This window comes from Prionailurus viverrinus, chromosome X, assembly GCF_022837055.1.
Source record: "Prionailurus viverrinus isolate Anna chromosome X, UM_Priviv_1.0, whole genome shotgun sequence".
Classification (NCBI taxonomy): domain Eukaryota; kingdom Metazoa; phylum Chordata; class Mammalia; order Carnivora; family Felidae; genus Prionailurus; species Prionailurus viverrinus.
Window position 1 is genome coordinate 47890103 of NC_062579.1, and position 24680 is coordinate 47914782.

At 36.6% G+C, this 24680-nt stretch overlaps 1 protein-coding gene across 3 annotated transcripts in view; it reads right to left on the reverse strand.

Annotated features, from left to right (window-relative positions):
- VSIG4 (V-set and immunoglobulin domain containing 4) overlaps positions 1-24680 on the reverse strand; it is a 139047-nt gene that overhangs the window by 96061 nt on the left and 18306 nt on the right. For all 3 annotated transcript variants that reach the window (XM_047844603.1, XM_047844602.1, XM_047844601.1), the window contains exons 4-6: positions 6599-6661; positions 5992-6069; positions 1444-1548 (exon numbers count right to left, since the gene is read on the reverse strand). In XM_047844603.1, coding sequence (XP_047700559.1) covers positions 1444-1548; positions 5992-6069; positions 6599-6661 — 246 coding nt within the window. The remainder of the gene's footprint in view (positions 1-1443; positions 1549-5991; positions 6070-6598; positions 6662-24680) is intronic.

Consider the following 24680-nt stretch of genomic DNA (forward strand, 5'->3'; position numbering starts at 1 on the left):
TGACTTCTGTTCCCTGGGCCATGAACAGCCCTATAAGGCTTTTGTGTGGGAAACAACCTAATATGTTTACAGTTTACACCTAATCTCATTGAGACTATGATGAATGTTGTTTTCACTGGGATTTGTGGCTACTTGAGTTATCTCTACTTCCAATTTCAGCCTCATGGGTCATAGCCACCCTGACTGGCCAAGACCTGAGCTTATACTTAAGATCCAGGAGAAGGAAATACTCAGGTTACCTTCTCCTCTTTGGCTGCAGAAACTCATGGTGGAAACTAGGCTACTTGGGAATAGAAGCTTCTATGGAGAAAAAGACACACTAATGTTAGGCAAAATGGCCAGTGCAGCAGGCATTGAGGTGTAACTAGATTTTACTTAGAAATCAACATCCAAATTCCCTTTTTACTCCTCTGTTGGCTCACAGTTATTAAATGGCCCTGACAACTGCACCTCCATGATGTCATCCATTTATTTAAAAAAAAAAATCGCTGATTTTAGTTCCTTTGGAAGGCCTAGAGAAAAAATTTCCAAATTCCTTAGCCTGTTATTTAAGATACTCTGTTATCAATAATAAAATTTCCTTTTCTCCTGAATTTCTCCTCTGAATTTTCTACATTGATGGCCCCACTCACCATCATCTTGTAAGCTTTTGCACCTTTGCTCATGTAATTCCTTCTTGCTGGAATACTGCCTTCTAATTTTTTTTTTTTCATCCTCCAAGGCCTAGTCTAAGTCCCACCGCCTCCTAAAAGTTCTTGCTAATCTCTAGGGGCGCCTGGGTGGCGCAGTCGGTTAAGCGTCCAACCTCAGCCAGGTCACGATCTCGCGGTCCGGGAGTTCGAGCTCCGCATCAGGCTCTGGGCTGATGGCTCAGAGCCTGGAGCCTGTTTCCGATTCTGTGTCTCCCTCTCTCTCTGCCCCTCCCCCGTTCATGCTCTGTCTCTCTCTGTCCCAAAAAGAAATAAACGTTGAAAAAAAATTAAAAAAAAAATTCTTGCTAATCTCTTCAGCCTTAACTGACTCTCCTTTCCTCTGGAAACCTTATCATTGATTATATTCTCCAGGCTTTGAGTCTATAACCTTTATTGTTATGTATGATTATTGATAAACTTCATATTTCTACCTTGAATCTTCTAAATAAATAGTAAGAAACTTGAAGCCAAGGATTGTGACTTCCATTTCTCTTGCATCCTCATGAGACAAACCATTACAGTGATGGCTTTCATTAAGGTAGTTAACAAAGATTTCTGAATTAACTTCCACACATGATCTTGTCATTGTTGGCTTGCATTATCTATCTCCATACACTCCTTTTCTCACTCCCACTCTAGGCTGGGAGCTCTTTGAAGTGCCTATCACAGTGGCTGGTACAGAATTTATGCTTAACTATACTATCAGAATGAATGAATGAGCAAAAGCCACTCAGTTATATTCATAACTGACCTTGTTGGGATGTCTTCCGGCAGAGCATGACATAAGCCAGGATGGAGACCATCATACAGCACAGGGAAATGATGAGAATGATGGAAAAGGTAGATAGGCCCTTTCCTAGGAGGCAAAACAAGACCAAGAAGTATATGGTTGAAAATGAGTTTAAAAACAGAAACTCCAAGGAACAGCCCAATCAGCCCATAACTTTTTTAAATTTTTTATTTTTTTAAACATTCATTTATTTTTGAGAGAGAGAGAGCAGTAGTGGGCGAGGGAAAGAGAGAGGGAAACAGTGGATCTGAAGGAGGCTCTGCACTGTGAGCACAGAGACTGATGTGGGGCTGAAAAGCACAAACCGTGAGATCATGACCTGAGCTGAAATCAAGACTTGGCCACTTAACTAGCCAACCAGGCACCCCGCCATAACATTTTTTTTCCATTTTTAATTTTCTCCTGGCTTTATTTTCTATTCAGAGAGACAAGACCCGAGACCTACGAGAAAGAGTTGAGAGAGGCGAGAGACTCCATGTATAAATACAATCTTCCAAGCCCACTAACTGATGGCTGATTGGCTTGGGCATTTGAACTAGTCATCCAGGCTTTCCCGGGGGCCAAGACAAGATATTTTCACATTCTCTTAAAGGAAAATAGTACCTTGACTTCCCCACTTCACAAAATGCTACCTAATTGATACTCTGGTTAATTATGTCTAGCCAAAAGAATTATTTTCTTCACACTTTCTGGGCAAGTACTCAGATTTCTTTTTCCTCAAAACATATTTCTAGAGTCTCCTGAGTTAACTATCCCAATTATGGCTATAAGCTGAAGGAAACCACTGGACTGGGCTTTTAGTCCTGGATCTGTTATTTCCTTGCTGTATGACTGTGGTAGGCAGAATAATAGTTCTCCAAAAATGTCCACATCCAAATCCCCAGAACCTGTGAGAATTTTAAATTGTAAGGAAGAATTAAGGTTGCAGATATATTTAAAGTTGCTAATTAGCTGACCATGAGATGGGGATATTATTTTGAATTACCTTGGTGGACTCAATGTAATCAGTCTTTTAAAAGTTAAAGAGGGGTGGGGCACCTGGGTGGTTCAGTCAGCTAAGCAACCAGCTCTTGATTTTAGCTCAAGTCATGATCTTACAGTTAGTGAGTTCAAGCCCCACATCAGGCTCTGCGCTGATACTGCAGAGACAACCTGGGATTCTCTTCCTTTCCCCTCTCTCTGCCCCTACTCTGCTCATGTTCTCTCTCTCCCTCAAAATAAATAAATAAATTTTTAAAAAGTTGAGGAAGCAAAAGAGGTCAGAATTAGAGAGAGACTTGAGGATGTTGCATTGCTAGTTTTGAAAATGGTGGAAGGAGATCAAGATCCAAAGAATGTGAGCAGCTTCTAGAAGCTAGAAAAAAAAAAAGAAACTAATTTTCCCCCAAAACCTCCAGAAAAAAACACAGCCCTTCTGATACCTTGATCTTAGCTCAATGTGTCAAACGTCTGATCACCAGAAGTGTATGATAATAGATTTGTGTTATTTTAAGGCACTAAGTTTGAGGCACTTATTTTTATAGACATCTTAGAAAAATAAATTATAGTGACTTTAATCAAATTATTGAGTATGTATTAGTTTCCCTGTAAGTTTAGTGAAAAGATTATATAATGTCTAATGCACTTATAGCTACAATATTCTGAATCTAAGGGGTGAGGTCAGTGGATAGAGAGGGGTAGAGAAAGAAACTCAATTATCCTTAGGATTACAACTGGCTTTATTTTTACCAGACCCTAAAATATTTTGTGTTATAAATCTGGAATATTGGGCATTGGATGGCTGAGTTGGTTAAGCATCTGACTCTTGATTTCAGCTCAGGTCATGATCTCATGGTTCATATGATCAAGCACGTATTATGCTCTGTGCTGATAGCATGGAGTCTGCTTGGGATTCTCTCTCACCCTCTCTCTCTGTCCTTCCCCCACTTGTGCTCTCTCTCTGTAATATTACTCACCTATAAAAAGTACTATCTTGTCATTTGAATAAAATAGATCTAGAAGATATAATGCTAAGTGAAATAAGTAAGTCAGAGACAGACAAATAACACATAACTTTACTCATACGTGGAATTTAAGTAAGAAATGAAACAAATAGAATAAGAAACAACAAAAACACTCAAATATAGAGAACAAACTGGTGATTGTCATAGGGGAGGTGGGTGGAGGGATGGGTAAAATAAGTGAAGGGGATTAGGAGTACACTTATCATGATGAGTGCTCAGCAGTGTATAGAATTATTGAATCATTACATTTTATACTTGAAACTAATATAACACTGTGTGTTCATTATACTTGAATTAAAAAATAAAATAAAAACATCTAGTATTTGTGGTCCCCAGAACTGTGATTGAAGCTGAGAGAATCCAAGCTGTATTTCTTTGATTTTTTGATTCTCCATTTCTTCCAGATTGTTCAATTTGTTAACATGCAATTTTTCATAATATTCTCCTATAATTTTATTTTTGTGGTGTTTGTTGTTATCTCTCCTCTTTCATTTGTGATTTTATTTATTTGGGTCCTTTCTGTCTTCTTTTTAATAAGTATGGCTAGAGGTTTATCAATTTTATTAATTCTTTCAAGGAACCATCTCCTGGTTTCATTGATCTGTTCTACTGTTTTTGTTTGGTTGTTTTGGTTTCTATATCATGTATTTCTGCTCTAATTTTTATTATTTCCCTACTCCTTCTGGTTTTAGGCTTCATTGTTGTTATTTTTCTAGCTCCTTTAGGTGTAAGGTTAGGTTGTTTTAGATTTTTCTTGCTTCTTGAGGCAGGCCTGTATTTCTATATACTTCCCTCTTATCATCACCTTTGCTGCATCCCAAAAGTTTTAGACCATTGTGTTTTCATTTTCATTTGTTTCCATGTATTTAAAAAATTTCTTCCTTGATTTCTTTCTTAACCTATTCATTCTACAGTAGCATGTTGTTTAATCTCCATGTATTTGCAGTTTTTCCAATTTTTTCTTGTGGTTAACTTCAAGTTTCATAGTGCTGTCATCAGAAAATATGCATGGTGTGATCTCAGTCTTTTTGTTCTTGTTGAGGCCTGGTTTGTGATCTAGTATGTGATCTACTTTGGAGAATGTTCCATGTGCACTTGAGAAGAATGTGTATTCTGATGCTTTAGGATGGAATAAGAGAACCCAAGCTATAAACCGTTAGAGATTGAAGGAAGACTCTCCCTTGGAGGGAATCAAGTAGTAAAAACAAAAACAAAAACAAACAAACAACAACAAGAACAAAACTTGATAGAGGATGCAATGCACACACCCAATATCTGAAAATTTCCATTCCCTTGGGGTTATCTTCTCATTTTATCAAAATAACTCTCCAAAAATTATCTTCTCATCTCCCTTGTCTTATTGGATGTTGCCCTGCAAAAGCCATGCAATATGGAAACCTTCAAACCAAAGGTGGCAATTCAAAAGTAGCCCACAAAACAGCTTTGGGCTATGCCTAAAGATAAAATGTTGTGCAGCCAAAAGGGGAGAAGTACATGGGCATTAAGAAGTCCACCATTAACGGTATACAATCAGAGAATGAGACCAATAGTGACAGTCATCACTATTTAGCATCAGCTAATCGAAATAGATGTTTACTATAAACTTGGGGTCTCTACTACACACTTTTGTTGCAGGACAATGTGTGGTCTGGAGAGTTCTAAGGGATAAGTGAGGGCAGCTCTGCTGATAATGGGGATCTTGATTATTAAGGGAAGTAGCTAATTATCAAGTAGTATGAACGCATTTCATTATTTTTTGAAAAAAATTATCACTGATTTCTTTTTGAGAGAGAAAGAGAGAAAGAGAAAGCAGGGGAAGGACAGAGAGATACAGAGACACAGAATCTGAAGCAAGCTCCAGGCTCTGAGCTGTCAGCACAAAGCCGGATGCGGGGCATGAAACCACGGACCATGAGATCATGATCTGAGGTGAAGTCAGACGCTTAACTGACTGAGCCACCCAGGCACCCCTATATTTCATTATTTTAACAATCAATGCAGGCATACCAGTGCAAACAAGCTGACTAAGTTCCAGGGAAAACAAGCTTCTCTTCGGGGTTTGGATCTTTGATACCATGACTTAGGGATCCTTGAAACTCTCGAGAACTCAGAAATCAGCTATAAGCTTCTTGGTGAGCCCTGGTTAAGAGCTCAAGTAACGAGGCCCTCACATTATCCTTATATGATCCAATACCTATATCCCTAAGAGAGCTGGCTGAGGTCATAGTCCAATTCCTATTCTTGCTTAGAGTGTTTGGGAGGTGTATTACTATGACAACAGTAAACCAGCTAAAAACACAACTACCACTTAACCACACTCTGACTCATTACTGAATCTGCATCTGTCCCTCCCCATCCCAACCATTAAGCTCATCTCCAGGGCCTTTGACCATTGTGCAGCATTCGTTTGAAGAGTTGAATTCCACAGAATAGTGTATTATGAAAAGTTTCAGTTGCAAAGTTCAGAGCCAAGAAGGAAGGATAGAAGTCCTGTCCATTTCCTTACCTGGTTCAGCACTGGTGTCCCCAGAGTAGCCATCCACTTCAGTGGTCCACTTCCAAAATGAGGTCACTGTAGATGTTGCTATAAGAACAAGGTATTAGGATCAGAGGCCTCTCTTCCATCCAAGAACTATGAGGCAAAGGGTGGCTGAAAAGTTTGGGTACCTTCACTGGGAATTTATTCTGAGCTTTCCAGAATTCCTGGAAAGGAATTGACCACTGGTACTATGAGATGATGTATCTTAGTTTCTTACTGTGGTGGTGGGAAGAGGCCCATGGAGGGTGGGCAACATATCCAAAGTCCCACAGAAAGTCAGATTAGGAGCAAAACAGAAGTCAGAGTTTTCTCTTTTCCAACATGAGTACTCTCTTTTCTTACTTTTGCCTCAGATGTTCTCACAAAGAAGAATATACATATTCATTATTCCACATCTTCACAACATTTTAATCATTTCTCCATTTCTTTTATTTCCATTCTGTTATTGCTATGTTTTCTCTGAGGAACCCAGTAACCTCTTATTACAAATATAATGGCATTGAACCTTCTTCTTTGGTTTCCATGACATCATTTCAGACCTCTATTGCACCCACAGAACCATAGTAAAACTCACCTTTCAAGGGAGATTGCATTGTTGTAGGTGTCTCAGTCTTAGTCTTGAGTGACTTGGAAGAGTCTGCAAGGAAAAGGGAGACCAGTCAAGGGCTCTGGTACCCTTGAGTGAACAGTTGAATGCTCTGGAGAAATTAGTAAGTAATAAAGAAAGATAAGTAGGAGAAAGTAAGTAAAGGTCAGTCAGGTCCATACCTGGACCTGTCTCAACACTTTTCATATGATGCTGAAAAGTTGGGTGTTACCTGGTCATCCTTTACATCTTTCTAAGGCAAGCTTAAGCCAGGATTCATAGGCCTCTAATAAATGTGTAGATATAGTCCTGAGCATCTTTCAACATTGATTAAAAAGACATATTTTGCTTTTAATAACTTATGAAATTTAGCTATTAATTTTCTTGAGAGAGATTTAGGAAGTATTACAAAGAAGGTGGCTATGGGTGATGTCAGTGGAAATGGTACAGTTATGACTTCTGGGTATTTACTTCTCTACAAAATCAATAAAATAACTGGCAAAGTTTTTAAAAATCAACTTTTTTTTACAAACAAACAAACAAACAAACAAAAATCAACTGTTTTCCAAAATAAAAAATAAATAGCTAGAGGTTTGCATCAATCCAGGGAGCATTTTTAGGATAAAAACAGCTAAATGTTGTTAATAACAGCAATTGTGTGGCATTTTAACTTTTTCTAAAAACATTACTCCTCCTCAGGCCATTAGTAGCCTTGAGTTAGCAGAACAGTTTAGTTTCCAAGCAACTGTCATTATTTGACATGTGTGTCAGTTCTCTGACTCAAAACGCTTGTCTTTATTGATTTCTCCATGCTAAAATTCTCCCTTGGGAAAAGGGTATATGTGTCATACATCTGCTTGAAGCAATGGATAACAGTTGAGGGAAACAAGAGACTGACCAAAAAGTTTAAAAGGAAAAACTGAAGAATTAAATGTCAATAGGGGCTATGAAAATCTCTGACACATTCCTAAGAATCTAGAAGGAATGCACTTGCCAAGCATAGTGCTGTGTTCATGTTCAGGAAAGACATGAGAAGGTCATAAATCCTTACCTCTGGCTAGCCTTGGGGCTCTGCATAAGCAGGGAGTGAAGGTTATGGCAGTTATAAGCTTCCTGGGTGAGTGTTAAGGACATATGTCTACAGGCAACAGAGCTCTTTAGAAAAGAGAGGGACATTTGTTTGTCTTAGGTATTTAAGGAATTCTCTATCCAATCATTTGCTAACTATCAAGCTAAACTAGTAGAGACTTTGTTGGCCATCCATGATAAAGAATACAAAAGACTATGCTGAATTAGTTCAGTAAAGTCACTAAACAAATAAACAGTATCTAAGACAACAAGCAATGCCAACATTTAGTCCTGGAGAAAGAGAGAGAGAATCAGCCTTCCAGAATTGCTACATTATATTGTTTAAAATATAAAAATATAAAAAACTGTTTAAAAAACAGTTTTCAACAAAAATATGAGATATTAAAAAAAATTAGAAAGTACAGCTCATAAACAGGTAAAAACTCAATGAATAGAAACTGTTTCTGACATAGTATAGGTATTAGACTTGCTAAACCAAGATTTTAAATAAATTATTTTAAATCTGTTCAAAAATTAAAAATTTCATGTCTGAAGACCTAAAAGAATGAAACTGATTCAAACCAAATAGAGAATATCAAAAGAGACATAAATAATAAAACAGGAGCCATCTACAAATGCTTCAGTTGAAATTTACAATAACCAAAAGAAAAAATCATTGGGAGAAAATTTTACTAGAGTTAATTAACGTGGCAAAAAAATCATTAAACTTGAAAAGATGACAATTGAAATTAGCCACAAAAACAGAAAATAGAATGAATGAGGAAAAGTGAGCAGTCCCTCAGAGACATGTGGGACACCATCAAGTGTACCAATGTACACATAATGAAAGTCCTAAAAAGAGAGAATGGAAAATTACAGATGGAATATTATTTTTAAAATAACTTTAAAAATCTCAATTTGATGAAAAGCATTATTCTTCAAATATAAGAAGCTCAATGAACCCCAGTAGGAAAAAAAAATTTTGAAAAAAAAATCTATAATTAGACACATAATCAAAAGCCAAAGCCAATGAAACAAGAGAGAAGGAAGTCATCATATATGAAATTCTAAATTTTCACTCATATGTAAAGTTTAAGAAACGAAAGAAATGAACATAGAGGAAGGGAGGGAAACATAAAATAAAACCAGTGAGGAAGGCAAACCATGGGAAACTCTTAAATACAGAGAACAAACTAAGGATTGATGGAGGGGCGGTGGGTGGGAAGATGGGCTAAATGTGTGATGGGTATTAAGGAGGGCACTAGTTGTGATGATCACTGGCTGTTATGTGTAAGTGATGAATCACAGGGTTCTACTCCTGAAACCAGTACTACACTGTATGTCAACTAATTTGAATTTAAAGAAATAAATTTTAAAAAATAACATGAATTTATGTAAAAAAAAAAAGATTTATGGCTGATTTCTCAATGGAAACAATGGAAGCCATAAGACAGTGAGATAATATTCAAAGTACTAAAAAATGAATTTCAATCAAGAATTATATATTTAGCAAAACTGCAGTTTAACAACAAAGAAGAAATTAAAGTATTCCAAGATTAGCAATAACTGGGAGAGTTTGTCACCAGCAGATTTGTCGTATGAAGAATCCTATGGGTAGTCTTCAATTGGAAATAAAAGGACACTAGATAGTAACTTGGATCAACATGAAGAAATAAAACATCAAAAAATATAACTACATAAGTAAATATAAAGAAAGTATAAGTGTATTTTTTGTTTGTAACTCATTTTTTTCTATCTGATTTAAAAGACAACTACATAAAGCAATAATGTTAATGTGATTATAATGCATAAAGATGTAATCTTTTACAGTAATAGCATAAAGGAGGGGAAATTGAAAAATGAAATAATAACAGGATATATATAAAACAAATAACAAAAGGGCAGACACATTGTTTTGTAAACAATTACATTAAATATGAATAGATTAAATTATCACATTTAAAGGCAAAGACTGGTAGTGTGGATAGGAAAACATAATTATGTGGACTCTAAAAAAACAAAACACATAAACAAATAAACAAAAAGCATAATCATACCTATACATACAGAAAACAAACTGATGCTTGCCAGAGGGAATGGGGGTTAAGGGAAGGGGAAAATGCATGAAGGGGAGTAAGAGATACAGGCTTCCAATTATGGAATGAATAAGTCATGGGAATAAAAGGCACGACATAGGGAATATAGTCAATGATATTGTAATAGCATTGTATGGTGACAAGTAGTAGCTACACTTGTTGTTAGCATAGCATAACATATAGAGATGTTACATCACTATGTTGTACATCTGAAACTAATGTAACATTGTTTGTCAACTGTACTCAAACCACAACAAAATTTAAAAAGACAACTTACATTAAAAAATAAAACAATCTAACTGTATTGTATGTATATGTAGGATTCAAACACATAAATGTTTTGAAAGTATGGAAAAAGATATACCATGCAAACAGTAACTAAAATACAGCTGGAGTAGCTATACAAGTATTCAACAAAATAGACTTAAAGACAAAAACTGTTATTAGAGATAAAGAAAGACATTTTATAATTTTAAGAGTCAATCCATCAAGAAAACATTACAATTATAAACATAACTACTTCTAATAAAACAGCCCCAAAATACAAGAAGCAAAAACTGACAGAATTTTAGAGAGAAATAAACAATTCAACAATAATAGTTTGAGGCTTCAATACTGTAGTTTCAATTATGGATAGAAAAATTAGATGAAAGATCAGAAGAAAATTTAAGATTTGAACAACACTTCTTGAACAAGACTGTTAACTAAATGGCTCTAACTGACATATACAGTGCACTCCACACAACAGCAGAATATATGCGCTTCTGAAGTGCATATGGAACATTATCCAGAACAGACCATATGTTAGGCCACAAATTCAGGCTCAGTAAATTTGAAACAACTAAAACAATACAAACTATTTTCTCCAACCACAATGAAATTAAATTAGAAATAATTAACAGAAGAAAATTAGAGAAATTCACAAATATGTGGAAATTAAATGACACATTCCCAATTAACCAGTGGGTCAAAAGAAACTTATCAGGAAATAAGAAAATACTTTGAGATGATCAAAAATTAAAACACAACATATTGAAACTTATTGGAGGCAGTGAAAGTAGTACTCAAAGAAAAATTAATAACTATAAATACCTACTTCAGAAAATAAGGAAGCTCTCAAGCTAATAATCTAATCTTCCACCTTAAAATGAAAACTAGAAAGAGAAAAGCAAATTAAACAGAGAACAAAGAGAAGGAAGAAAGTACTTAGCAGAAATAAATGAAATAGTAAGTGGAAATTAATAGAGAAAATCAACAAACCCAAAATTTGGTTATTAAAGAAAATCAACAAAATTGACAAACCTTTGGCTAGACCAACCTGGGAAAAAGAAAGAAAACTCAAATTGTTAAAATATTTAATATATTTAATAAAAAGAGGACCTTACTACTAACTTTGTAGAAATAAAAATAATTCTAAGGGAATACTATGAATAACTGTAAGACAATGAATTAGTTAAGATGTAAGAGAAATTCCTAGAAATTTACAAACTATTAAAACTGACAAAAGAAGAGATAGAAAACTCGAATAGGTAGAAATTTAACAAGTAAAAAGATTGGATCTCTAATTCAATACCTTCCCACAAAGTAAAGGTTAGGCCCAGATGGCTTCAATGATGAATTCTACAAAAGGTTTAAAGAAAAATTAATGCCTATTCTTCACCAATTCTTTCTAAAACTAGGAAGGTAACTCTTCCCAACTTCATATATGAGACCAGTATTACCCTGATACAAAAGCAGATAAAGACATCAAAAGAAAAGAAAACAAACAAACAAAAAAACACTATGCATTATGAATATAAATGTAAAACTACTTAATAAAATACAAGCATATAAAATCCAGAAGCATATTAAAAAGATTATGTACCATGACCATTAGGGTTTATCCCAGGAATGCAGGATTGATTCAACATACGAGAAATGAATCAATGCAATACACTCTATTAATAGAAAAGACACAGAAAATGCACTTGATGTAATCCAACACTCTTTAATTATAAAAAAAAACCAAAAAAACATTAAGCAAACTAGGAATAGAGGCAATTTTCTCAGCCTGATAAAAGTATTTATATAAAACACACATGGGGCACCTAGGTGTCTCAATCAGTTGAGCATCTGACTTAAACTCAGGTTATGATCTCACAGTTCAAGTTTGAGCCGCACATGGGTTTTGCTGCTGTCAGAGAAAAGCCCACTTCAGAACCTCTCTCCCCCTCTCCCTGTCCTTCCCCTGCTCACACTCTTTCTGAAAAATAAGAAAACATTAAAAAAAAAACACATACAGCAAACATTGTACTTAATGGTAAAAGACTGAAAGCTTTTCTTATAAGATCAAAAACAAGACAATTATGTCCACTCTCACCATGCTTATTTACCATTGTACTGAGGTATTAACCAAGGAAATTGTGCAATAAAAAAATAAAACACATCAATATTGGAAAGAAAGACTACATGTCATTTGCAAATGTCTTCCCCCATTCTGTCAATTGCCTTTTAGTTTTGCTGATTGCTTCCTTCGCTGTGCAGAAGCTTTTTATTTTGATGAGGTCCCAGTAGTTCGTTTTTGTTTTTGTTTCCCTTGCTTCTGGAGACGTATTGAGTAAGAACTTGCTGTGGCCATGATCAAAGAGGTATTTGCCTGCTTTCTCCTTGAGGATTTTGATGGCTTCCTGTCTTACATTTAGGTCTTTAATCCAGTTTGAGTTCATTTTTGTGTATGGTGTAAGAAAGTGGTCCAGGTTCATTCTTCTGCATGTCCCTTTCCAGTTTTCCCAGCACCACTTGCTGAAGAGACTGTCTTTATTCCATTGGATATTCTTTCTTGCTTTGTCAAATATTAGTTGGCCATACGTTTTTGTGCCCATTTCTGGGTTCTCTATTCTGTTCCATTGATCTGAGTATCTGTTCTTGTGCCAGTACCATGCTGTCTTGATGATTACAGCTTTGTAGTATAGCTTGAAGTCTGCGATTGTGATGCCTCCTGCTTTGGTTTTCTTTTTCAAGATTGCTTTGGCTATTCTGGGACTTTTCTGGCTCCATACACATTTTAAGATTATTTGTTCTAGGTCTGTGAAGAATGCTTGTGTTATTTTGATAGGGATTGCATTGAATATGTAGATTGCTTTGTGTAGTATTGACATTTTAACGATATTTGTTCTTCCTATCCAGGAGCATGGAATATTTTCCCCTTTTTGTGTGTGTCTTCTTCAATTTCTTTCATAAGCTTTCTATCATTTTCAGTGTATGGTTTTTCACCTCTTTGGTAAGATTTATTCCTAGGTATTTTATGGTTTTTGGTGCAATTGTAAATGGGATCGATTCCTTGATTTCTCTTTCTATTGATTCATTGTTATAGAAATTCAACAGATTTCTGCGCATTGATTTTTATACCCTGCCATTTTACTGAATTCATGAATCAGTTCTAGCAGTTTTTTTGTGGAATCTTTTGGGTTTTCCATGTAGAGTATCATGTCATGTGTGAAGAGTGAAAGTTTGACCTCCTCCAGGCTGATTTGGATTCCTTTTATTTCTTTGTGTTGTCTGATTACAGAGGCTAAGTCTTCCAATACTATGTTGAATAACAGTGGCAAGAATGGACATCCCTGTCTTGTTCCTGACCTTAGGGGGAAAGATGTCAGTTTTTCCCCATTGAGGATAATATTAGTGTTGGGTCATTCATATATGGCTTTTATGATCTGCAGGTATGCTCCTTCTATCCATACTTTCTTGAGGGTTTTTATCAAAAAGGATGCTGTATTTTGTCAAATGCTTTCTCTGCATCTTTTGAGAGCATCATATGGTTCTTGTCCTTTCTTTTATTGATGTGATGAATCACGTTAATTGTTTTGTGGATATTGAACCAGCCCTGCATCCCAGGTACAAATCCCACGTGGTTGTGGTGAATAATTTTTTTAATGTATTGTTGGATCCTGTTGGCTAATGTCTTGTTGAAGATTTTTGCATCCATGTTCATCAGGAAAATTGGTCTAAAGTTCTCCTTTTTACAGTGGTCTCTGTCTGGTTTTAGAATCAAGGTAATGCTGGCTTCATAGAAACAGTTTGGAAGTTTTCCTTCCATTTCTATTTTTTTTGGAACAGCTTCAAGAGAATAGGTGTGAACTCTTCCAGAAATGTTTGGTAAAATTCCCCTGGAAAGCCATCTTGCCCTGGACTCTTGTTTTTTGGCAGATTTTTGATTACTAATTTGATTTCCTTACTGGTTATGGGTCTGTTCAATTTTTATATTTCTTCCTGTTTCAGTTTTGATAGTGTATACATTTCTAGGAATTTTTCCATTTCTTCCAGATTACCCATTTTTATTGGCATATTCTTGCTCGTAATATTCCCTGTTTATTGTTTTTTTTTTTCCTGTTGTGTTGGTTGTGACCTCTCCTCTTACATTCTTGATTTTATTTATTTGGGTCTTTTCCTTTTTTTTTCTTTTTGATCAAACTGGCTAGTAGCTTATCAGTTTTGTTAATTCTTTGAAAGAACCAGCTTTTGGTTTCATTGAACTGTTCTACAGTTATTTTGGTTTTAATGGAATTAAGTTCTGTTCTAATATTTATTTCCTGTCTTCTGCTGGTTTTGGGTTTTGTTTGCTGTTCTTTTCCTAGCTCCTTAAGGCGCAACGTTAGGTGGTGTATCTGAGATCTTTCTTTCCTCTTTAGAAAGGCCTGGACTGCTATATAGTGTCTTCTTATGGACGCCTTTGCTGCATCCCAAAGGTTTTGGGTTGTGGTGTTATCATTTTCATTGACTTCCATGCACTTTTTAATTTCCTCTTTAACTGCTTGTTTAGCCCATTCATTCTTTAGTAGGATGTTCTTCAGTCTCCAAGTATTTGTTACCTTTCCAAATTTTTTCTTGTGGTTGATTTCAAGTTTCATAGCATTATGGTCTGAAAATATGCACGGTATGATCTTGATCTTTTTGTACTTACTTAGGGCTAATAATTTTTTTAATGTATGGTTGGATCCAAGTTGGCTAATATCTTGTTGAGGATTTTTGCATCTATATTCAACAGGGAAATTGGTGTATAGTTCTTCTTTTTAGTGGGATCTTTGTGTGGGAGTTGCAGGAGGGAAGCAATAAAGGAAAAGACTTCAAAAGGAAAGGGCTGGAGAAGGTACAAGGCCTTAGGACATTTTTACACAGCTGAATGTGGCTGCAGCTTGTAAGGAACCCTAGAGCCATTAACATTGCCCAGGGCTGGATCCTCCTTCACACTTGACCCTTATTATAGCTAGAGAAACCAGTGAACTCGAAATTCAACCTTGAAAAGCAAAACAATTAGATCGATTAACACACTCAGTTGACTTTATGCACATAGTCTTTAGCAATTATCGTAATAAAAAGAAGCTTCATTCTGGAGTTGGGCCTCATTCTGACTCGAGTATGAGGACCTTCACTTAACTGAGCTTTGCGGACTCATCTTTTGTGACTCCAGCTATATTCCCTGCAACAATTGGCCTAGTCAGCAGGTTAAGGCAGTCTTCCAGACTACTTTGGTTTACAGTCGCAGAGGATTAAAGCGGAGCTGTAGGACAGGTAAGTCCCGGCTCTGGGAGAGTGAAGTATGGGAAACTCACTGTCTCATGATCATGAAGCTTACTCTACTTCGTACTTTATTGCGAAGTTCTGGAGTAAAAGTGAAAAGAGGAACTTTTGATGAGTTCTGGTACTTGGTTAAAAAACATTGCTATTGGTTTAACCATTCTGGAAAAAATCTTTTACACCTTAAACAATGGAGATTAATTATGAAATCGCTTAGACGTGCTCATCAAAATGGAGATATCATTTCTTTAAAAGTTTGGTCTTTATGCTCTTTGAGATGGCTTTACAGCCTTTACAGTCCGACTCAGAACAAAATATAAGTTCACCTAAATTAAAAACTCATCAAGAAGAAGAAGATGAGTCAGATTTTACATCTGATAGTTTTGAGGATGAGTCTTCCTCTGAAGAAATCAAAGCTATAGCGCCTGAGGAAGATACTTTACCAGAATGGCCTCTGCCACCACCCACAAATGATAACTTGGAGGATAGTGCCTCCCCTTATAATAAAGTATACCCCCCAGCTCCTTTACCTAAAAATACAAAAATTCCTACTCATGTTAAACGAAAGACTGCCTATCCAGTCACTTCCAATCCTTTTTCTAATGATCAGCCTCACATAATAGTTCCTTCCAAGGGATATGGGGGCCCTATAATTACACCTCTGATGTGAGGGTTGATAAAGGCTAAGGAGGAAGGAGATTTAGAATTGATACAACCGGTACCAGAAATATTTCCGGTTACTCTGAATGCTTTTCCACCAAATGCACAATATCCTAATGGAAACTATAATGCTATAATACTCTCAGATCCCTGTAAAAATTTTGAAAGATCTTAAAATGGCTTGTGTCCAATACGGCACTAACTCTCTTTATATGCAGGGCTTACTTTCAGCATTTTCTGATACCAAACGCTTGATTCCTAAAGATTGGGAAATGTTGGCTAGAACTGTTTTATCCCGTGCTGAATATTTATGATTTATGACTTGGTGGGAAGATCAGACTAAGATTCAAGAGGAAAGAAACATTCATGATAATATTCCTATTGACAAGGAACAACTTTTTGGACAAGGAGAATATTCTCAACTAAGATATCAATGTGGTATGAGTGATCAAGCAATACAACAAGTACAGAATTGCTGTAAGATGGCTTGGCAAAGTACAGCTACTCTAGGGGAACTTACCCCCTCATTTGTAAATGTTAAACAGGGAAATACTGAACCTTATGTTGACTTTGTAGCAAGATCAAGAGATGTTTTGGCTAAAACAATTCCTCAGGCAGGCCTAAGAGATTTGTTGGTTCCTATTGTGGCTTATGTAATGCTAATTCAGAATGCCAGCCAGCTCTTCATCCTATAAGAGTGGCTGCTGGGTCCATGGCTGACTATGTGAAAGCATGTGTTGATACTGGTACCCCACTTTACAATATGAACCCCTTTGCTGCCACTATAAGACAGACAGGCCCTTTTAAAACTAACACCAAATGGTTTGGTTGTGGAAAAATTGGCCATATGAAAAAAGACTGTTGAAAAATAAAGGACAAATTAAAAAAAAAACAAGCATAATGTTAATAATACCAGTACTGATAATCTATCTAAATTAATGTCTCCAACTGTTTTATGCCCTCGTTGTAAAAAAGGATATCATTGGGCCAATCAGTGCCATTCCAAATATCACAAAGATGGGCATCCTCTTCCATCTCTTAATATTGATCAAAATCAGGGAAACTTCTCACAGGGCCTAGCTCAGGGCCCAACAAACAAAATGAGCTTTTATCCAGCCAGCAATGGGTCTCAACACCACAACATCGACAGGTCACAGACCTCTGTCATGCAACAACTGGGAGTCCTGCCTTAGATCTCCCTGCTATAGACCCAGCCTTCTTTAGGTGTCGTTAAAGTTAGAACAGGAATTTATGGGCCTTTGGAAAAGGCACAGTAGGCCTTATTTTTGGGCAGAGTAGTCTTACACTTAAAGGTATTCATGTGCATCCTGGTGTTATTGACTGTGATTAGGAAAATGAAATTCAAGTTATGATATCGGCCGATAACCCTTATAATATTCAACCAGGAGATAAAATTGCTCAATTACTTTTTCTTCTTTATATAGAGGGCCAAAGCAATCCTGTTATCAGAACTGGAGGTTTTTGCAGTACCGGAAAACAATTATATTGGCAAACATTTTTGAAAGATTTTCACTCCAAAATACATCTTAAAATTAATAATAAACCTTTTATAGGATTAGGAGACACTGGAGCTGACGTTACCATCATATCTGAAAAGTTTTGGCCTTCATCTTGGCCTGTTGAAAATGTACCTGTAATTTTTACAGGACTTGGCTCCTTAGGGGGAATAGAAAGAGTCAACAGATTATGAGATGTGAAGGACCCGAGGATCAGATAGCAACTCTTAAACCCTATGTGGTTAACATTGCCATTAATCTGTAGGATAGAGATATACTTCAACAATGGGGTGCATATATTAATATCCCATCTGTATTTTTTTTCAACGTTTTTTTATTTATTTTTGGGACAGAGAGAGACAGAGCATGAACGGGGGAGGGGCAGAGAGAGAGGGAGACACAGAATCGGAAACAGTCTCCAGGCCCTGAGCCATCAGCCCAGATCCTGACGCGGGGCTCGAACTCACGGACCGCGAGATCGTGACCTGGCTGAAGTCGGACGCTTAACTGACTGCGCCACCCAGGCGCCCCTCCCATCTGTATTTACTCAAAGTAAAAATATAATGTGTGCCATGGGATATGACCCACTGAAGGGATTATATATAAATCAACAAGGCATTAAAACACCCCTCAATATTTTCCCCAAACATAAAGCCACAAGTCTAGGATACCCAAATTTATCCTAGTGGCCACTGCCAGAGAACAAAAAATGTGTGCTGCCTTTAAGATGGCTTATTGATGAGCCATTTATGAGCCATATCTTATTGATATGGATAGAGCAGTGGCTGCTTTCTCAAGAAAAACTGGCAGCTTTAAAATTTTTAGTTTCTGAACAATTAGAAGCGGGACATATTGAACCTTCAACTAGTCCCTGGAATTCTCCGGTTTTTGTCATAAAAAAGAAATCTGGAAAATGGAGAATGCTGACTGATCTCCGACCCATAAATAAAATCAAACAATCTATGGGGGCTCTACAGCCTTGCCTTCTGACACCTGCTGCTATCCCTCGAGACTGGAAAATTATAATTATTGATCTTAAGGATTGTTTTTTCTCCATTACCTTAAACCCTAAAGATTCAGAAAGATTTGCATTCTCCATTCCTGTAATTAATCATGAGAAGCCCAAAAACAGATTTCAATGGAAAGTTTTACCTCAAGGAATGTTAAATAGTCCTGTTCTTTGTCAGCTTTTTGTTGCAGACCCTCTCTGATATTTATTATCTGTTTCCTCATGCTCAGATCATTCATTACATGGATGACAGCCTATTAGCGTTACTGGAACGACATGATTTACATGCACTCTTTTTAGCAGCTCAGGCAACCCTCTCAGAAGATGGCCTCATTATTACAGAAGACAAAGTTCAATTTGAAGATCCCTTATTCTATTTAGGTCAAAAATTAGTACAAAATTCAATAATGCCTCAAAATGTTCAAATTCGTAGAGATACCTTGCATACTTTGAATGATTTCCAGAAGTTATTAGGAGACATTAACTGGTTAAGTCCTACTCTAGGTATACCTACTTATCAACTGACTCATCTTTTTGATGTACTTAAAGGGAATTCCAATTTAAATAGCTCTAGAAAATTAACTCTGGAAGCATCCCAAGAATTACAATGGAATGAACAAAAAATTGCTTCCAGTCAGCTTACTCAAGTTGACCCCTCGCTACCTGTTTCCTTGTTAATTTTACCATCACCTCATTCTCCTACAGGAGTACTTTGGAAGGCTAATGGAATCATAGAATGGATATTTCTTTCCAACAAAGCCTTTAAAAAATTACCTACATATTTAGACAAAATAGGAATGTTGATTTTTAAGGGTCGGGAGAGACTTAAGGAAATAACAGCCCAAGACCCTGAGACAATTATAGTACTTCTGTCTCATGCACAAATATCCATGGCCTATCAGCAATGCATTTCATGGGCAACTTGGAGTTCCAGATAATATAGGTCACATAGACATCCATTATCCTAAATCCAAGTTAATTGAATTTATCAAAACCACCTCCTTTATCATGCCTTGAATTGTACAAGCAGTACATGTAAATGGACCTAATTATTTTACAGATGCCAACAAATCCAGTTATTCTGCATATTATGGTCCTACTTCTAAATGTGTAAAATCCCCAAATGCCTCAGTACAAAAGGCTGAACTCGCTGCCATATTTCTATTACTTAAGGATGTTTCCTCCTCCATCAATATCTTAACGGATTCAACCTATTCTAAACAAATGATTGAAAATCTGGTGGGAGGGAGGGGAAAGTGGGTGATGGACATTGAGGAGGGCACCTGTTGGGATGAGCACTGGATGTTATATGGAAACCAACTTGACAATTAATTTCATACTAAAAGAAATTTTGGAAACCATTAATATTTATTCAGATGGCTCAGAATTGTCTGACTTATTTTTTCAAGTCCAACATTGTCTCCAACACCAATCCCATCCTATATACATTACTCACATAGGATCTCATTCTGGCCTCCCTGGCCGCTTGGCAGAAGGAAACGCTACAGCGGATTCCTTATTGGCAGCTCCTGTTATTACAGCACAAGATTTTCACATTATGACTCATCTTAATGCTAAAGGCTTAAGTAAATGCTTTTCTATTTCCCTTAAACAAGCCAGAGAAATTATCACACTGCCCCACTTGTGGGCCCATTGTTATTCCTCCGTACTCTTAGGGGGTTAATCCCAGAGGTCAACAACCTAATGATTTATGGCAAATGGATGTTATTCATGTTGCACAATTTGGTTGCCTTGCATATATACATATATCAATAAACACATATTCTGGTTTTATATGGGCTACACCTTTGTCAGGAGAAGAAACGGCCCATGTTATTCAGCACCTTTTAGAAGCATTTGCCATGATGGGACTCCCCCAGAATCTTTAAACTGACAATGGCCCCGCTTTTGCTTCTCACACTCTTCTTATATTTTGCCAAAAATGGGGCATTCATCATACTACAGGCATTCCTGTAGTCAAGCTATTATTGAACATGCTAATCGTACATTAAAAACCATGTGACAAAAACAAAAACAGGGGATATGGCCTTGAATCCAAAGGATCAATTAATGAAAACATTATTTACACTTATTTTTTTTGATTTAAGAGGTGAACACGAGCTCACCGCAGCTGAAAAACATCACACAGTCTCTAATACCAGACCCCTTTCACAACCAATATTTTGGAAAAATGATAATAACCAATGGTGCCCTGGGTATGTTAAATTGTGGGGTCAAGGATTTGCTCTTGTGTCCACAGATAACGGGTATATCTGGCTCCCAGCCTGGCAATTAAAAGCACGATATGAACAGATGGGTGAAAAGAAAGAGTTGACGATTTTTGACCACTGAAGAAAGATACGGAAGAATTAAGCCTGGAATGAAAGATAAAAAGAAGAACCAAAAAAAAAAAAACAACAATGAAAGCCAAACCTCCAACATGGGGACAGATTAAGAAGATGACTCTAGAAGCAGAACAGATCCTCCAAAAAAGAGGAACACCTAAGACTTCTACTACTCTGTTTATTGCCATGATGTCGGTTCTTACTTTAACCATGAATACTAAAGAGAATCACACATATTGGGCTTATATTCCAAATCCACCTCTTAATAGATTAATTACATGGGATGATCCCTCTTTCCCAGTTTATGTAAATGATTCAGTCTCGTTGCCTGGACCTTATGATAATAGAGGTCCATTTAAACCAGAAGAAGGAAAAATAATCCCTTAATATTCTGTAGGTGCAGATGGGCCACCTATATGCTTTGGAACAGGTGAACACTGTGTTACATTTCATTCACAGGCATGGATAGCAAAAATACCCAATGGGACTAATGTCTCTATATTGTACTTACTACAGGTGTCTCCATGAGAAGTCAATGAATTATATACAATTACCCTCCTAAATTGCCTTGATGTCAATTAAGAAAGATTATAAATCTTGAGGAATGGGTTAATTGGGAGCTCTGTAGAGGAGAGGTTGGTAGAGTTCTTCTTAACACTTCCAAAGGAAGCGTCATTATCTGGGCCTCTGTAGGCTCTGCTCAGATCAAACACTCCAAAAGAGAGCTCTGATGGCTTCAATATCAAGACGACATCATTTTAGATGTAACATCTGAACCCATTGTATGGCATGAAGGAGGGATGACTTCCCCCAGCCCACGTTTAACTGATTGGCCAGTTCATTCAGAACTTTGGAAAATTGGCACTGGATTATTAGGCATGGCCACGTGGAAAGGCCACTTAATGAATACTTCAAATAAATTATCCATCTCTCTTAGATTAAATGAGACTCATAAAATTCAAGCATGTATCAGACTTCCTTTTCTGTTTATGTTAGGCATGCCTCATTAGGCCCTTGATAACAATCTTCTGACTTGCCATAATTGTTGTTTTTATACTTGTCTTAATTCTACTATTTATTTTAATCAGTATAAAAAAATCTTATATATCCTTAAGGCACGTAATGGGATTTGGATGCCTGTAATTATGGATCGGTCTTGGCCACATTCCCCTGAAATGTATCTCATAGATGAAATATTTAAAAAGTATCTTACACTGCACCCCATGTTTTTTGTAGCTTTACTGGTAACCACTCTACTTGGGATTATAGCTATTACAGCTACAGCAACAACAGCCAGTTTTGCACTGCATCAGACTGTACAAACCACCCACTTTGTACAAAGATTCAGAAAGGCTGTGTAACAGCCAACGGCTGATTGATAGCCGAATAGAGAGCCAATCATATGACTTGCAACAAGCTGTACTTTTTCTAGATCAATTGATTAGTTTACAACAACAGATAAAGCTTCAATGTGATTGGAACCTTTTGTGTCACCCCCCCCCCACGTATATAATCAATCTACAATATCATGGGACCTGATGCATCAACACCTTCTTTTTTAAATTTTTTTAATGTTTATTTATTTTTGAGACAGAGACAGAGCATGGACAGGGGAGGGGCAGAGAGAGAGGTAGACACAGAATCTGAAACAGGCTACAGGCTCTGAGCTGTCAGCACAGAGCCTAACGTGGGGCTTGAACCCACAAACTGTGAGATCATGACCTGAGCCGAAGTTGGATGTTTAATCGACTGAGCCACCCAGGTGCCCTGCATCGGCACCTTCTTAATCAAGGTACACCTCTGCTGATATAGTTCAATTACAAAAGGACATCTATGAAACATTCAAAAATAAACTTGAGATGATTTGTGGTGTTCCTTCTCTATCTGAGATAACTAATCGAATCTCAGAATTTAATCCAATGAATTATATAAAACCCTTAATCTTTATTGCGACTGTTAGTTTTATATTAATCTTTGTCTAATTACTTTGCATATACCTAATGTGGAGAATAGGACAGCAATGAAGCCAAAAATATGCCTCACAAGCCTCTGTCTTTGCCCTCCAGCTTTGCCAAATGAAAGAAAAAGGGGGAGATGTAGGAGATGCAGGAGGGAAGCATCAAACTGAAAACTACAAGACATTGTTGAATGAAGTTTCAAATAACTGGAAAGACGTCTCATGTTCATGGATTGAAAAATTTAGTATTATTAAGATGACAATACTGTCAAAATCTGTAGAATAAATTCAATCACTATAAAAATCTCAATGACCTATTTGCAGAAATGGAAAAGCTGATCCTATATGGATCAATATAACTCCAGATGGAATTGCCATGGATCCTAAATAACCAAAACAATCTTGAAAAAGATAAACAAAATTGGAAAACTCACCAATTTAAAAACTTACTACATTCTTTCTCATTTCCAAGTAGTATTGCATTGTATATAGTTGTAGCAACGTGGATGGAACTGGAGGGTATTATGCTAAGTGAAATAAGTCAGGCAGAGAGAGACAGATACCATACGTTTTCACTCATATGTGGATCCTGAGAAACTTAACAGAGAACCATGGGTGAGGGGAAGGGGGAAAAAAGTTACAGACAGGGAGGGAGGCAAACCATAAAAGACCCTTAAATACTGAAAACAAACTGAGGGTTGATGGGGGGTGGGGGAGAGGGGAAAGTGGGTGATGGGCATTGAGTAGGGCACCTGTTGGGATGAGCACTGGGTGTTGTATGGAAACCAATTTGACAATAAATTATATTTAATATAAAAAATAAAAACTTACCACAAAGCTATAGAAATCAAAACTGTGGTACTTGTATCAATATATTGATCATGTAATACAATTGAGAGACATAAATAAATTTTTATATTTTTGGTCATTGATATTTGACAGGACTGCTAAGACCATTCAGTGGGCAAGCATAGTTTCTTCAACTAATAATGCTGGGACAACCAGAGAATACAATAATGAGCTTGGTCCCTCTATCTCCTGCTATATATAAAAATTAATTCTAAATAGATCAGAGATCTAAACATATGAGATATAACTTTAAAACTCTGAAAAGAAAGCATAGGAGTAAATATCTGTGTCCTTGTGTTGGTAGTAGATCCTTAGATATGACACCAAAGCATAAGCATCAAAAGAAAAAAAAATAATAAGTTAGACTTCATCAAAATTAAAAACTTTTGTGTATCAAAGGACTCTATCAAGAAAGTGAAATTCAACCTATAGAATGAGATAAAATATTTGCAAACAATATATCTGAAAATAATCTAGCATTAAGAATATACGAAACAGGGGCGCCTGGGTGGCGCAGTCGGTTAAGCATCCGACTTCAGCCAGGTCACGATCTCGCGGTCTGTGAGTTTGACCCCCGCGTCAGGCTCTGGGCTGATGGCTCAGAGCCTGGAGCCTGTTTCCGATTCTGTGTCTCCCTCTCTCTCTGCCCCTCACCCGTTCATGCTCTGTCTCTCTCTGTCCCAAAAAATAAATAAATGTTAAAAAAAAAGAATATACGAAACAATATTACAACTCAACAATTACAAAGGCAAACAATCAAATTTTGAAATATGCACAATTACATTTATAAAATTAGACATGGGGATACAATGCACAACATGGGAAATACAGTCAATAATATGTAATAATACATAACAACTTTGTATGGTAAATGATGGTAGCTAGACTATACATGGTGATCACTTCATAATGTTTATGAATGTTGAATCACCACATTGTACACCTGAAACTAATATATTATTGTATACTTCAATAAACTACACTTCAATAAAAAATAATGTGCAAAATATTTGAAT